Source organism: Protobothrops mucrosquamatus, unplaced genomic scaffold (genome assembly GCF_001527695.2).
Source record: "Protobothrops mucrosquamatus isolate PMUCROS unplaced genomic scaffold, P.Mucros_1.0 scaffold31, whole genome shotgun sequence".
Classification (NCBI taxonomy): domain Eukaryota; kingdom Metazoa; phylum Chordata; class Lepidosauria; order Squamata; family Viperidae; genus Protobothrops; species Protobothrops mucrosquamatus.
In genome coordinates, this window is record NW_015386415.1 from 658,729 (window position 1) to 674,472 (window position 15,744).

The 15,744-nt window shown below is 45.6% G+C and overlaps 1 protein-coding gene across 1 annotated transcript in view; it reads right to left on the reverse strand.

Annotated features, from left to right (window-relative positions):
* XPO7 (exportin 7) overlaps window positions 1-15,744 on the reverse strand; it is a 33,761-nt gene that overhangs the window by 9,926 nt on the left and 8,091 nt on the right. The window contains exons 7-18 of the mRNA XM_015811139.2: window positions 14,438-14,511; window positions 14,062-14,181; window positions 12,139-12,285; window positions 11,665-11,837; window positions 11,218-11,411; window positions 9,986-10,091; window positions 8,833-8,968; window positions 6,669-6,742; window positions 6,295-6,375; window positions 5,527-5,590; window positions 2,810-2,918; window positions 2,397-2,503 (exon numbers count right to left, since the gene is read on the reverse strand). Of these exons, the coding sequence (XP_015666625.1) occupies window positions 2,397-2,503; window positions 2,810-2,918; window positions 5,527-5,590; window positions 6,295-6,375; window positions 6,669-6,742; window positions 8,833-8,968; window positions 9,986-10,091; window positions 11,218-11,411; window positions 11,665-11,837; window positions 12,139-12,285; window positions 14,062-14,181; window positions 14,438-14,511 (1,385 nt within the window). The remainder of the gene's footprint in view (window positions 1-2,396; window positions 2,504-2,809; window positions 2,919-5,526; window positions 5,591-6,294; window positions 6,376-6,668; window positions 6,743-8,832; window positions 8,969-9,985; window positions 10,092-11,217; window positions 11,412-11,664; window positions 11,838-12,138; window positions 12,286-14,061; window positions 14,182-14,437; window positions 14,512-15,744) is intronic.

A 15,744-nucleotide genomic window follows, 5' to 3' on the forward strand; every position in this document is an offset into this window, starting at 1 on the left:
GTGCCCTCTCCGAGGGGGCCAGAGTTTCGCCCCCTATAGTCAGCGATGGAGTCAGCTGACTATGCCGAGGCGCCGGCAACCACAGCCACTCGGTCTTGGAAGGGTTGAGCCTGAGTCTGTTCCTCCCCATCCAGACCCGTACGGCCTCCAGGCAACGGGTCATCACGTCAAGGGCATCGTTGGGGTGGCCTGGGGTGGAGAGAATGCCTTCGTCAGGGACCGTGGAGGGGGCCTCCCGAACTGCTGTCTGCGCTGGGTGGAGGAGCCTCCTTCCAGATATCCAGGCTGCTCCTGCCCTGCGGGATTTTAGGAAGACCATTGAAACTGAGCCCTTTAGCAGGTCTTGCAATTTGGGACATTTTAAAACTGTTTTTACCGGCTTTGGGATGGTTTTCTAATGTAATTAATGCACCTGGTGTTTATATTTTATGCAGATATCCATATAGACGTTGTAATAGATATACTGTTAAGTGTATGTAAACACACACATTTGTTGTTGTTTTTAAACTTGATTTAGAGGTCAGATATGCAAGTTATCAGTCATCAGCAACTAGATCCCCTTAATTATTGGTAACTTCTCCTCAAAACTACCATGGCTGAACTCCGGCCCATCTTTGCACTCCACGCCCAACAGACTCCATGCAAGACAGATAAAAATGGCTCCTAAACGGGTCAATATAGAATGGCCCTTTAATAATGCAGATTGAAAAGTTCTGCTGGGGTCAATAATGAATGCCCTTTGCTGTCAGAATAAATGAACAGATAACAGAATTGGAAGGGAACTTTAAGGTCTTCTAGTCCAACCCCAGCTCAAGGTAGGAGTCCTTATACCATTCCGGATACATGGCCATCCAATCTTTTTTGAAAACCTCCAGTGATGAAGCACCCACAACTCCTGGAGGCCAGCCGTTCCCGCTGATTAATTGTCTTTACTATCAGAAAATTTCTCCTTAATTCTAGGTTGGAATATTAATCTCTTTAATAATCTTCCATTAGGTACTTCTTGTCCTTTGGAAAATAGCCAACCCACTCTTCTCTGCGACAGGCCCTCCGATGTTGGACTGAGGCGTGGGTGTCTGCCTAGCTGTGATGAAACCAAAGGCGTCTAATTTAACAGTCTGAAGGGCTGCCCTTTGTCCCAGGATGCCTTTAGCTCTGTCCCACCCAGAGGAATTACAAATGGAGGCAAAAAACTGCAAATCGTTAAGATCTTGTACTAGCATTCTTCTCTACTGCAAGTGAAAGGAGCTGCTCAGCATAAGAACTATGAGAAAAATACTATATTTACCCAACAATTAAAATGCAATGTCCAAGCACATTAACATTATCTCTTAAATCCTGCATGCTGTGTTGATCAGGCTCCCTGATATTCTCACCATAAAGCTTAATAGTAATTTCTAAAGTAAAATAATATATTTAATTATTCATAAGTAATTTAAATTGGAGAAATATATCCTCCATGAATTTTTGATACTTTGTTTACCCATTTATATTTCACTCTTAGTTCCTTTACTTGTCTTTTAGTAGTTTTATGTTCTTTCTCTAAAATGTCTCATTAAAAAAGATTGTAAACATCCTCAACATTTCTCTCTCATCAATGGACCCTGACTGGTGTCAGTAAGCAAAGTTTTGGAGCCAGATTCTCAGCCTCAAAAGGACATAAAATCAGGGATATAAAGCCCCCTCCCCATTCTAAAAAGAGCAATACTTTGAGGAAGAAAAAAAATGAAATTCAGAGGAGGTAGGACACAAATGCTTGTCCAGAGGGGCCAGGAGCTCAGTGGGCCCAGAGTCTGCAGCCCACTCCTCAGCCAAGTAGCAATGTCAGAAATGGGAAATGCTGGAAATATACGGTGTATCTAGGGTATCAAAGGGAATCATTAGGAGGGACATGACAGCTGTCTTCCAGTACTTGAGGGGCTGTCACCAAGTAGAGGGGGTTGACTTATCTCTTGGGCACCTGAGGGCAGGACAAGAATGGGTGAAAGTTTAGGAAAAGGAGTAATGTGTGGAGCTTGTTAAAATGAGATCCAATATAGACATAAGGAGGAATTTTCTGTCAGTGAGGGCAATTAATCAATAGAATAGCTTGTCTTGAGCAGCGAGATGGACTAGAAGACCTCCAGGGTCCCTTCCAAGTCTATGATGCTATGTTTCAAATGGGAATCTTTCTGGACGGCTTTCCAAATCAAGCCCGTCGCCCTTCCTGGGTGGACCGATGGCTTCTGTAATGGCACCCAGGGAAAACTCCTTGTGTCAGAAGAGATGGACTCTTAAGGGCCCTTCCGACCCAATGCGTTGGCCCTCCAGGAGGAGGAAGACCAGGAGGTGGTCTTCATCTGACCCACAGAGAGTTTAACACACTCCAAAGGTGAAGCTTTCTGCCCCTTCCCTACCTTTGCCTCCTGCTCATTGAAGGTGTTGGTGCTGAACATTTGTGCCACAGTTTCAAAAGCAGCAGTGAGGGGTAACATGAATTGCTCATACTGATCTTCATCCTCCCCTGGAAGAGATATGAAAAACAATTATCTTTAACTGTCCTCTGCTTTGTAATCTGGGCTAAAAATCTAAGTAATTCTTAGATCCATCTGGTAAACCTTGGGGACTTTGATCCTCCAGGAGATCATTCAGATCTATACTTGCAATGGGCAATATCTGGGGCGAGGTAACCAGATGAACTCTTTTCACACTGAATAACCAAGCTTTATAGAAAGTTGACAGATTAAACTGTTCCTGTCTAATTAGTTATGATTAGAATGACAAGAACTTAGCCACATGCATTTGGTAGCACGGAAATGGATTGCAGTACCGAGGTCCACCATGAGGAGGCGCCCAAGTGCCGTATAGAAAGTAGTCCGACATCTCATATCACTCAGGTTGGATTGATTGTTAATACCCAAGAAGGAAAAGTGCTCACTCTGTTGAAGAATAAAAATCGTATTATTAATGAGGTGAAATTCAATGGTGAAAAAGTAAGGCTCTACATTTAGGCAAGGAAAACCAAATCTCCAGGTACAGCGGTGGTGGTACTTTCCTCAATAGTAGTAACTATGAGAGGGATCTCAGAGTCCTAGTGGACAATCACTTAAATATGAGCCAGCAGTGTGCTGCAGCTGCCAAAAAAGCCAACACAGTGCTAAGCTGCATTAACAGAGGGATGGAATGAAGAGGACAATTAACCAGTGGAACAGCTTGCCTTCAGATGTTGTGGGTGCTTCATCACTCGAGGTTTTTAAGAAGAGACAGGACAGCCACTTGTCTGAAATGATACAGGAACTCCTGCTTGAGCAGGGGGCTGGACTAGAAGACCTCCAAGGTCCCTTCCAGCTCTATTCTGATTCTGATTCTAAGATCACATGAAGTGTTAATACCCTTTTACAAGGCCTTGGTAAGACCACACTTGGAATACTGCATCCAGTTTTGGTCACCACAATGTAAAAAAGATGTTGAGACTCTAGAAAGACTGCAGAGAAGAACAACAAAGATGATCAGGGGACTGGAGGCTAAAACATATAAAGAATGGTTGCTGGGATTGGGTATGTCTAGTTTAATGACAAGAAGGACCAAGGGTGACATGTTAGCAGTGTTCCAATATCTCAGGGGTTTCCACAAAGAAGAGGGAGTCAAGCTATTCTCCAAAGCACCTGAAGGCAGGACAAGAAGCAATGGATGGAAACTAATCAAGGAGAGAAGCAACCTAGAACTAAGAAGAAATTTCCTAACAGAACAATTAATCAATGGAACAATTTGCCTCCAGAAGTTGTGAATGTTCCAACCCTGGAAGTTTTTAAGAGACTGAACAACCATTTGTCTGAAATGGTATAGGGGTTCCTGCCTAAGCAGGGGTAGGACTAGAACTCTGTTATTCTATTCTGTTCTGTTCTGTTCTGTTCCGTTCCGGAACAGACACAAGATGAGTCCTTGGCATATGGACACCATGGAAAGTCAGGCCTCAAGTGCCTTCCTTCCTTGCCCTTGTATTTGCCAAGGAACTAGCATAATTGCAAACCTGGGGCTTTTCCCCTCCTTCTGGTAGAGTCCAATCCAATGCAGGTCATTGACTCTGGCCTAAAACAACTAAGTACTTTTTATATTTCACAATGGATGTAAACTAACCAAGGAGAGAAGCAATCTAGAACTAAGGAGTTAGAGCAATCAACTAATGGTTAGAGCAATCAAGCAATGGAATAGCTTGCCTTCAGAAGTTCTGAGTGCTCCATCACTGGAGGCTTTCAAAAAGAGACTGGACAGCCATTTGCCTGAAATGACATAGAGTCTCCTGCTCGAGCAGGGAGTTGGACTAGAAGACCTCCAAGGTCCCTTCCAACTCTTATTCTGTGTTCTATATTTCAAATATGCTTAAATCAACTTGCATTATTTATTATATTTGACAAGCAGCGTTCCTTTGTCTGACATGCTATTTTAGGCAGCCAATCCTAGAGCGGTGGGTCTTAAACTGAGTCTAATACAGGTAGTCCTTGCTTAATGACCGGTCACTTAATGACCAGTCAAAGTTACAATAGACTTCAAAAATGCTACTTACAACCTTCCATGAGGAGAAGGGCGGGGTATAAATTAAATTATAAATAAATAAATAAATAAATAAATAAATAATAGCCGCATTTCCAACCCCCTCCCCCCCCCGGTGCTCACATGATCCCATTTTGGGCACTTGCCAAATGGCTTGTATTTAAATCCGGCTGCAATGTCCTGAGATTACATGACTGTGATTTGCAACTGGTTTGTGTTGTTCTAGTGCCGTTCTAGAATCAAGCTTGTGTTTATATAACACACTGACCTAGTCCACATAAATACTCTGCTACACCTAGGCCAAATATGGACAATTTTGACCTCAGAAGTCCATGACTGTGGTGTGTGTGTGTGTGTGTGTACGCTAATGGGCAGCAGAGCACAGGAAGAGGGAGGCTTTCTGAAGAGTTAAGATGCCCCTGAATAGCGTGGAGAGATGTTCTGTGGGCAACTATGCTGGGAAGTTTTTATCAGCTAGAACAGGGGTTCTCAACCGTGGCAACTTTAAGACTTGTGGACTTCAACTCCCAGAATTCCTCAACCAGCTTTGCTGCCTGAGGAATTCTGGGAGTTGAAGTCCACAAGTCTTAAAGTTGCCAAGGTTGAGAACCCCTGAGCTAGAACATGAATAGTGCACAGTCAACTACAACAGGAATGGGCAGACAAAGTGGCTAAAATGTCAACAGGCTAGCAGCATGTGTCCTTCTTGCCAAGGTCCATCAGGAGAGCTTTCAATCGATGGCGGTCAAAGTCAAATTGCTGGGGGAAAACCTGCTAGGAGACACAACGCTTTGTTTTGCCCAAGAAGGGCAGGATTGACAGGACTAGGATAATTTGTATGGCAATGTCTGAATCTTAACCTGCTTCCCCATGGATCTGCAGCTTCAGTCCTTCTTTCCTCTATAACGAAAGAGGAATCCTTCAAAGATACCCCAGCTGATAGTATTTGGAAGACGACGCCTCCAATAAGCTTTGCCAAAGAACTTGATAACTAACCGTGTGATTGTTCAGCATGAATTGCACAGCGCTCAGTTTCACCAGTTTCCTAACGCTGCTGTAGGTAAAAGTGAGGTTAAGGAAACAGCAAGACATCAGCCTAATTAGAAAATTTCATAGGCATAACATGAAGGTTATCTAGCATGCAACGGTGGGTACAGATGTTAGGTTAACAGACTGCCACTGGATCTGTTGAATGGTGTTGCGGGGAGCCAAAGTCCAAAACATCAGAAGGGTATCACCTGATCTCTCCCTTCCTCTAAGTATAGGTGTATTAAAAAGTTTAGGCGTCCCTGGTAGAATTGCATCCACTCTTTTCTTAATTCTGAATCTGTAAACACTTGGCACATAAACAATACATATGCATGCAAATTGGCAGATGGAGGACACTTTTAACTTTCTGTTTACTAAGGAATTCACTGAAACAGTTTGACTAGAGAGGGCTAAACTTGCACATGCAACAGGGCTTGTCTGCAGCTCTCTGCTTGGACAGGTGTCTCCCCTTAGCAATGTCAATCGGGACCATATTCCCTCATTCCACCCCAACTTAATCTTCATCTTACGAATATATAGTTAATGTATTTATTATACGCTATCATACAATTATTTATATTTACTGTTTTCAATATATCTATTCTCATCTTGAAAGGAATCCTATGAGAAACAGGGCACCAGACACCGAGGAGCTTTCGAGGGAAGCCCCCCCAGGATGCCTAGCGCGCCCCTGTCCGAGCCCAGGTAGGCCGACCGGCCGGCAGGAAAGGATATCCAATGGAGAGGTCATTGAGAAGCTGCAACGTCTTGGAGGTGATTGGTTCGCACCGTCCCCAGTACTTCAAGTTAGTGATTCTGTAGGGAGAGGAAATGCACACCGTCCAGTGGTTGCTCCTTTCATCCTCCCAAAGTCCCAGTCAACAAGAAAGCCCAGAGATGCTGGGGTGGAATCACTCAACTGTTCACTCATCTCTGCTGTCCCAAAGCTGCATGGTCCAATGTTTGGAGGGGAGGGGGGCTGCCTCTAGGACCCATACCTGCAGTCGGAGCAGACTGCCAGCCCAACAAGCCATCCTAGGCAGAACCCTTTCACACAGACCCAGACTGCAGGGTGCAGCCAATGCTCAGGTGTCAGCCGAGGGACTTACATTTTTCCTATGAAGACACTCAGGACCATGGTCTCATCATTCAGCCCCAGGACTTCTGAGAGCCGGCGATACAGCTAGGAGTGGAAAACCGATTTCAGCTCAGGCGGCTCTTACGAATTCACTTTCAACCTTGAGCTAGGTTCCTATAGTAGATCAGTTGCCCTCCTCCCCAGCAAAAGCCTGTCTGGATGCCTCAGAATCAAGCCCCTCACTGGGGACTTGACTGAACCCTTCCTCTGCCTCCAGTTCGGATGGCCTGCAATTGGCCACCTGGCAGCTTCTCCCCTTCGGGCGGGATATGCCAAGAGCTGGTCTGAAAGGAGATCACCTCGGATACGGTAGTTGCCCAGGAAACAGGCTTCAAGTCAGATACGAAACTGCTTTGTGCAAACTTTGTGCCAGCAAATTCCAAAAGCCCCCATCTCGAGAATCATATGCTGGTGGAGGCTTTCACGCCTGGTATCTGTTGGGCTTCAGGATTTAGTGACCATGGTCTAGAGAACAGATTACCCGACACTTTGCCAGCAACTCTGGCCGACACCTTCACAGGAAACTGAGCAGGGATCGACTGGGTTCCTGTCTTTATAGCTGAGTGTCCTGACTCCTGGCTGGCCTTAGCTGAACTGGTTTCCAAGAAGTTGATTCAGGAGCTGTTAGAGTCACAATCTACAAAACACTCAAGTGCGATCCTGAATGCTGCAGAAACCTAACTACCTTATCAAGCCTTCATCGGTCCCATCCCCACGTGCCACATTGCCAAATGCCTTGCAACCCTCCCACAATCATATATAAGTAGTCCTCAACTGTGATGCTGCCTGGAATTTCTGTCATATGAAGGTTGTAAGTCAAATCTTCCACATGACTGACTGATTTTATGATATTTGGCAGTGGTTAAATGAACACTGTGGTTCTAAAGTGAGTCAACCCACTTATTCCAGAACTGCAATTACCTAGAGTGCCCAGAAGTACAAATTTGCAGATGACTTAAATATGAACGAACAATGTGCTGCAGTTGCCAAAAATGCCAATGCCACAGTGGGCTGCATCAACACAGTGATAGCATCAAAATCATGAAAAGGAATAATATTCCTTTATACCGCATTAGTGAGGCCACACTTGGAATACTACAGTTCTGATCACCACAATACAAAGATGTTGAGACGATAGAAAGAGTGCAGAGAAGAGCAACAAAAATTATTAGGGGTTTGCAGACTAAAGCATATGATGAACACTTGAGGGAACGAGCTTTATTTAGCCTATCCTAGATTAGGGGGCACATGATAACAGTCTTCCAGTATTTGAGGGGCTAGGGAAGAAGCAGGTCAGTTCATTCTCCTAGTACCTGAGGGCAGGACAAGAAGCAATGGAGGGAAGCTTATTAAAGAGAAATCCAAACCAAAAGGAGACAGTGAGAACAATTAATTAGTGGGACAGTTGAAGTTTTGGGTGCTCCATCACTGGAGATTTTCAAAAACAGACTGGACAACCATTCGTCTAGGATGGCATAAGGTCTCCTGCATTGAGCAGGATTGCACCAGAAGATTTCCAACATCCCTTCCTGACTTATGGTTCTATTTCTATGCATTCAGACATCTTAACAAAGCTCCATAAGCTGATGGGTACTCCATGAGTGAGATTAGATGAGTATTACAAAGCAGGCAAATAATAAAGACAAACCACCCCAATAGGGAGAGCATTTATGTCCTACACTGGTCATTGACCAAATAAGAAAATTATTAGAAAAACACATAAACTAAGAACCAGTCAGGAACCAGAACTCCAAAAATGACCAATCAGAATGAACAAAGGACCAATCAGGAACTGACATCACCAAAATACCTAATCAGCATTGGGCACAAACCAAGAAGTAACCAAAGAGAAGACCTCACCAACCTGCCCCAACTGGAAACCTCAAGGCCAATGGAGACCCCTGGCTATCCCTGTCCCTGCTCCATCACTTGTGGCCTGTATGGGACCCCACTTTGCTTCGGAAGGTGGCAGCCACAGTGGCTGGCAAAATGTTAGGAAACCTGTTCTGCAGACCACGGTCACTAAACCCTGAAGCCCCACACCGACCAAGAATAATCTGCAGATGAAGAGTTTTTATAAAGCTTATCGTGAAAACATTATGAAAAATTCTGTAATGAGAAGAGATATTTTTTACCTTAGAGGATTTCTGCACCTGGTCTCCTATGTAAATTTTTCGGAACTGCTCAAAGAAGCTCAGCATGGCCAGCTCTAGCTTCTCATTGCCTGCCTGAGCAAGACGTGAATCGGTCAAGTTCATGAGTTGAAGAACCCTGGAAGGGAAGGAATGAAGAACACCGCAGTGCTGAGGGCACAAGTCCAAATTGCTCCTCCACCCATTTATTCAAAAGGGTATTTTTTTTATTTAAAAATGGCATGCTGCCATTTTTGTCTGGTTGAATTTGTAGCCCTTGTAAAGTTGGTCCACAGAAAACCATATGAGATGGGCAAATCACACGGGTTCCTCTGAAACCACCTTTTGGCTTGGGAAGTCAGATGCCCCTCCAGAGACAAGCATTGTCACATAGCTAAGTGCCAAAAGTGGGTGCTTCTGGTACATTGAAAACCACTCTGCTAATTTTGCCCTGTCCAGAATTTCATGCAGGGTTGTCAAGGAGACCTTAAAGACTCAGAAATATCTGACTGATGGAAAACTTTTTATTTTCATAACATTAAAGAATGATCAGAAAAAGGATCCTTTCAACATGTTTTAATTTTAGAATTTATAAATTTTACATGATAAGATTACATTTTGGAGGTTAAAAAAATCAGCAGAAGGAAAGCTTAGCTCAATTAATGGCTACCCTGCCTTTTCTTTTCTTTTAGCAATAGATGAGGTGTCACTTTCTCTTGAAAATAGCTGCTGTGCTTTGACCACAACTTTGAACTTTCCCATTTCAAAGCCCAGCAACCCAACAATTTTCAGCATTTAGTTCTGTGTTCTGCATCCAAAACCGAGAGTTTGTTCTGCAGAGGTCGCAATGAAGTGCACATGCACACCCAGCTGATTCATAAAAACATATATTCGGGTTGTGAGTGCTGACAAGGTGAACAGCCAGTGCAGCGTATCTCCAGGAATGCTCAATTATTACTATTTTTATTAATCGCTTATTGCAGTCAACCAGATGTTCAGACTGGATCTGGCATTTTAATCCACGTGTCAAGTGCTCCCCAAAGACCCGGGACAGGCAGAGGTTGATCACAGAATAATGGAAAAATGTTGGATTACTCTCTTGGATGGTGTTAAAGGGATTGTGGCAGGATTCTTATTATTAGTGCTGGGCTCTTACCGACAAACCAGTTCTCCATCCATGGCGTCTTGCTCGTCTGTGCTGGCAAATGACACCCGCCCGCCAATCACGGCCCCAATGATATAGACCAGCCAGGTGAGGCGTCCTGAAGCCAGAAAAAGTAACAGAGCTAATCCACAAACCTGTCTTCTCCCCACACGCCTTTCCTTTATTTAGACTGAGAAGGTTGCCCCTCTTACCCTGGGCAGCCAGCCAGCAGGCAAAACCATCCGTGTCATACACACACTTCCCACATCGGCCCCCACATAAACACATCCAAAGCACAAAAAAGGCAAGCAAGGGAAAACCCAGCAACAGAAATACACACAACTCATGAGCTCATCCCACGGGGCGGGATGGGAGGCGGGTGGAGGCAGTTGCAGCATCCCTGCAGTTGGTCATATGGGCAGCCAGAGGGTCAAGCGCCTGAACTGCGATCCTGGGACTGCAGGGGGCGCTGCAGCAGCCATAACTTTGGGTGCAGGTCATAAGGACCTTCCTTCAGCACTGTCGTAATTTCAAATGGTCGCTGAATTGACGGTCTTAAGTTGAGGACTGCCTATGGTCTGAGACTGGAAAAAACTAGTCCACCTCTCGGAAATTTTGCAAAATTTTGAATGTTAGTATTGTTTCTCCCCCCCCCCCCCATTTCACATAAATCTATTAATTGTTCTTTGCTAATCCTGCAGTTGTTTATCTGGGACCACTTGATTGGTGCCACTTGAAATAAGTTTTATTTTGAACAATACATTTATTTTTTATTCTCGCCCAAAGTCTTAGCCAGGAAAATTTTAAGCGTTTCAGATAATAGACTGGTAAGACTTGAAAAGGCGACTGATGATGTAGTCAAAACTCTGGCTCTTTGTCAAACTGAAGGGAAGAAGATTTCCTGCCCAGTGTGTGTGTGGTAGGGCAAAGGCACTCTGATGCTTAGAAGCAGAGTTTCAAAGGTATAACACTTCTGTGGTTTATGTGGCTCTCCTTTTCATTAGATAGGAACTAATTTTGACTCTCAACTGTTAATTAACTTCATCCTGCATTAAAACACTTCCAATCTGTCCTGTATTGTTTCCAAGAATCACAATCCCCAATCACGTGCAGCTCTGCTAGAGAAACGCTGCTCAAGAAATCCCACTCGCAAAGGAGGCTGGTCTACCTGATTAAGCTCCGGCACCCCGAGGCTTCCCTTATGACACCAGCCAAGCCAAGACAGGAGCCTTCTGCTCGCTCACCTTCTTGTACGGCCACATCCACGGGGATGGCTGTCGCGCTTTGCAGCAGTTCCTGGTAGGACTGAGCGGACTGGTCAAACAGCTGCACTAGGAGGGCACAGGTCTTCTCATATTCGCAGCGCCCAATAGTGGATAGCTGGTCGAGCTGCTGCTGCACCAAACCTGTGTCATCCAGTGGATCTTCTAGGCCATCTCTGTGGGTAGACAAAGCGGCCAATTGGAGAGAGAAGGAGCCTCTGCCAGACGCTCCCTTTGCAATGGCAGAAGGGCCCTGGGAGCTCCGCTGAGGAGGCCTGCAGAGTTACAGTGAAAACGTGAACGCAGCAAGGCCCGCTTCCCTCCTAGTTGCAGCCGGTGTTATGGCAGGGTTCTTCTCTTGCGGTTGCATAACTTTCAGACATTCCCAGGCAAAGATTGCGAGGACCAGCCACCGCCAGAACATCTTACCTCAGTATGATGTGGACGGACTCCAGCCTGGAGGTGATGTATGCTTTGGTAACCTCTGGGGTGTACGTCTCCAGCATGTGTGGCTCGGTGGCTTTAACGTAGGGAACAGATGCTGCCAGCCGCTGCCACAGGCTGAGGAGATAGTGCACGCTGTTCGGAGCAAACTCCCAGTGCTGCCGAAAGGAAGGAAGGTGGTGAACGCAATCAGCCCGCCTGTAAACTCTTCCTACTCAGGGGAAGAGGCCTGTTCAAGCCATCTGCAAGTAAAGCGACCGGTTCTAGCCCCAGAGAATGTATATTCTAAAGGCTGGTGTCCTAAGGGAAGCCGTGCCTTTCCCTGCCCATCCGAGTTCAAAAGGCCCCCCAGGGTGAAGAAGCAGGAGCTGGGAGGAGTGAAGTGACAGCTGCTGCATTTGTGCTCCACCTCCCACCCACAGACTCGCTCCAGCTAAAAGAAACCACACAGTGTCCCACCTGCAAGCTGGTGACAGTGAAGTTGGCAATGAGTCGGATGACCTCAGGATAGTTTTCCACTTTTACCAGCTCCCCAAGCTGATAATTGCTTTTCAGACGAGCTAAAAGCCGACAGAATTCATGATAGTTGTTTGGGTCTGACAAACTCTGAGACAGAAAAAGAGAAGAAGGAGAATCATCAGTTCTGCATCAACCCCTCAATGAGAGCACTGGAGCTGTTACACGAAGCACTTGGACACCTTGAGATTGACTGAGATCATCCCGTTACACCAAATACAAAGCCTCCAGCGTTAGGCTAGCCTGGGACTGCTGGGTCCACAACACAAAAAAGATGCTGGAGCCCTAGAAAGAATGCAGAGAAGAGCAACAACGATGATTATCGGTCTGGGGGCTAAAGCATAGGATGAAGGGTGGAGGGAAGTGGCCTATCAAAGAGAGGGTGCACCAGATGTCTAGTTAGCCCCAATGTAGTAGAGAAGTTTGCACCTTGGGAGCTCAAAAGCCTGAAAGTGTTCACCCAAGTAGGTGGCTCACTAGTAGGGGGAGGCCCTGCAATTTTCTCCCTACATTACTTGCCAGGGGGGAAAAACTCTCCAGACTGCCTCAATATAACAGCATCAGAGAGGACGTCGTGAATTCCATCATCCCTTCCAATGAAGTAGCTGCCCCAGCGATCACCAGAGCGCAGGGAAAATTGGAACCTAAAGTAACCGACGATCTCACTCATGCTCTGAAAGTGGCCCTGGCAGGAGACGACTGGTTTACACACCACAAAAATGATGTTACTGTACATGATGGCTGTGCTTGAATCAGGACCCAACTCTATGTACCCGCAAGCCTGAGGACTCTAGTCTTGCAGTGGAGCCACAATTCTAAGACTGCTGGACACTTTGGTTTTGTCAAGACCTTGCACCTTTTGAGGCGCCAATTCTGGTGGCTAAGCACGAAAAAGGACATTGAAAGCTATGTTGCCAGTTGCCCTATAGGCGCATCAGCGAAAAGACACCCTGGAAAACCACCAGGGCTACTGCAACCGGTGGCCAACCCTACAGCTCCTTGGAAGGAGATATCCATGGACTTTATTGCTGAACTGCCAGAAAGCTCTGGAAATACTGTAATATGGGTTATCACCTAACTATTTGCTAAACAGGTGCACTTTGTGGCTTGTCCCAAAATCCCGTCTGCATGAACTCTTGCAAACTCTTTGCGCAACATGTTTATAATTCCATGGGCCTCTGAGAGGATTGTCTCTGACAGACAGATGCAATTTACGTCTTAATTTTGGGAAGAATTTATAAAGGACTTCCCCGGGACTCAGTTCCTCTCATCACCCTCAGACTAACAGAGCCTGTGAATGCGTGAACATTCCGACCCGAGGGAGCCAGTGTTGTCTGAAGAGGCTTCCATGGTCATACGGCCAGCACAACTATACACCAAGGGACACAGAACGCTGTCACCTTCCCACTGAAGTGGTACCTATTGATCTAATGGCATTTGCATGCTCTCAAACTGCTAGGTGGGCGGGAGCCGAGGCAGGAACGGGAGCTCAGGCAATCACGCAATGCTCGGGTCTTGAACTGACAATTCTCCGGTCAACAAGCCCAGCATCTTAACCACTAGGCCACCACGCTCCTGGGTAGATCTTATAAAGATTTAAAATAAATAAATGAAGTGAACGAAGGACAAGCTGGAGGATATTCTGCTATAGTTCTTCAAAAAGAATCTTTTCTTTTTCTGAGCCTTCCTCAAAGGGAACCTTCACTGTCTCCATTTTGCACATGACTGCAAATGGCAACTGCACACGCACCAGCCTCAGCTGGAAGCAGACACCCAGGATGAGTTTCCGGACATCTATTGGAAGCTTCGAAGGACAATTTGTGACAATGTTCATATACATTTGTTCATGTTCGCATTCTGACTTACTTGGGGATTTTCCAGTATGCGCTTGACACCATCAACAAGGTGTGACAGGAACTTGGCTCTTTCTGCATTATTAAATAGGGACCGCCGGACTGAGGCAATTTGTACTAGACACGACAAGACCTAAGCCAGGGGAGCAAAATAAAAACATGAACTGTTTGAAGGAGTGAGCCCCTAAGCAAAAACAGTGTGCAAAGGCACCTGAAGACTGTAACAACACAAGCAGGTCCTCTTCTGGTGGGAGGTGGGGCAGGCAGAAAGAGCAAAGTATTTTTTCTTGACTTTGAATGTAGCTGGGCCCAGATGTGTAGTACTACTGGGGTCCCACCCCCCTCTGATCATTTTCCAGGGGAAATCTATGAGACAGAGAGATACTTACCAGGGGTGAAAAAGTGGGAGGTATGGAATGGTACAGATCAAAAAACAACTGCAGGGTTGAGGAATCGAGAAAGGCTGAAAGAGAGACAAGTATAATTTCAGGTCAGACTTGAAACAGTGTATTGCAAACATCCTTCAGGCCAACACTAATGCACAGCAGGACTTAGGGCAACAATTAGCTGCCCTACTGAGGGTTCTCTGGCCAAGAAAGAGAATTAAGGTGTAAAAGCAGCTACTCCTCTTTGCTCTCTCCACTTAAACAGCATGGCCCATTCTTCCTCATAGAATATCAGAGTTCGAAGGGACCCTGGAGATCTTCTAGTCCAACCCCCTGCTCAAGCAGGGGATCCTACACCATTTCAGACAAATGGCTGTCCGTTCTCTTCTTAAAAGCCTTTACTGATGGAGCACCCACAACCTCTGAAGGCAAGCCATTCAACTGGTTAATTGTTCTCACTGTTAGGAAGTTTTTCCTTAATTCCAGGTTTCTTCCCTCCTTGATTAGTTTCCATCCATTGTTTCTTGTCTTGACTTCAATTCTTTGGAAAATAGGTTGAACCCCTCTTCTTCGTGGCAGCCCTTCAAATATTGGAAAACTGCTATCATGTCACCCCTAGTCCTTCTTCTCAATAGATTAGCCATACTCAAGTCCTGTAACCATTCATCATGTTTTAGCTTCCAGGCCCCTAATCATCTTTGTTGCTCTTCTCTGCACTTTTTCCAAAGTCTCAACAGCTTTTTTTTTGGTAACGTGGTGACCAAACCTGGCTGCAGCATTCCAGGTGTGGCCTTACTAAGGCTGAGTCAACCTTGAGACTGGTGAGATTTGAACTGCCAAACTGCTGGCAATCGGCAGAATTAGCCTACAATATTGAATTCTAAGCACTGCGCCACCAGGGCGCAAAGGACAGGGCTGCTTAACAAAAAGAAGGGCCTCTTTCTCCCCAAGGAGGAATGCTGAAAAGGAGGGTTGCACCTTTTGCAGGAAGGAGATTTTACAGAGAGAAGATTCTGCAAAGATTTGCAGTAAGAGGAATTACACCTCCTTTTGCAGGAAATCTCAGGCTATTTTTTTTTTAGAATAGGCTTTGCTCTTAGCCCTCTATCTCCTGCCTTGGAAGATCATGCCTATGCGGTCTTGAAGCGTGATTCTGATTTATCCCCTTCTTCCCTGTCCTGGGTTCCGTGCTTATCCTTATCCTGTCTGCCTGCGCTGTTCAGTGCTCTTCTGGACCACCTCATTGCCCCCAGTCCTCCCCAGATTGCTTTTAAAACCACGGATTCTATGTATTTCTTGGAACTTCTATG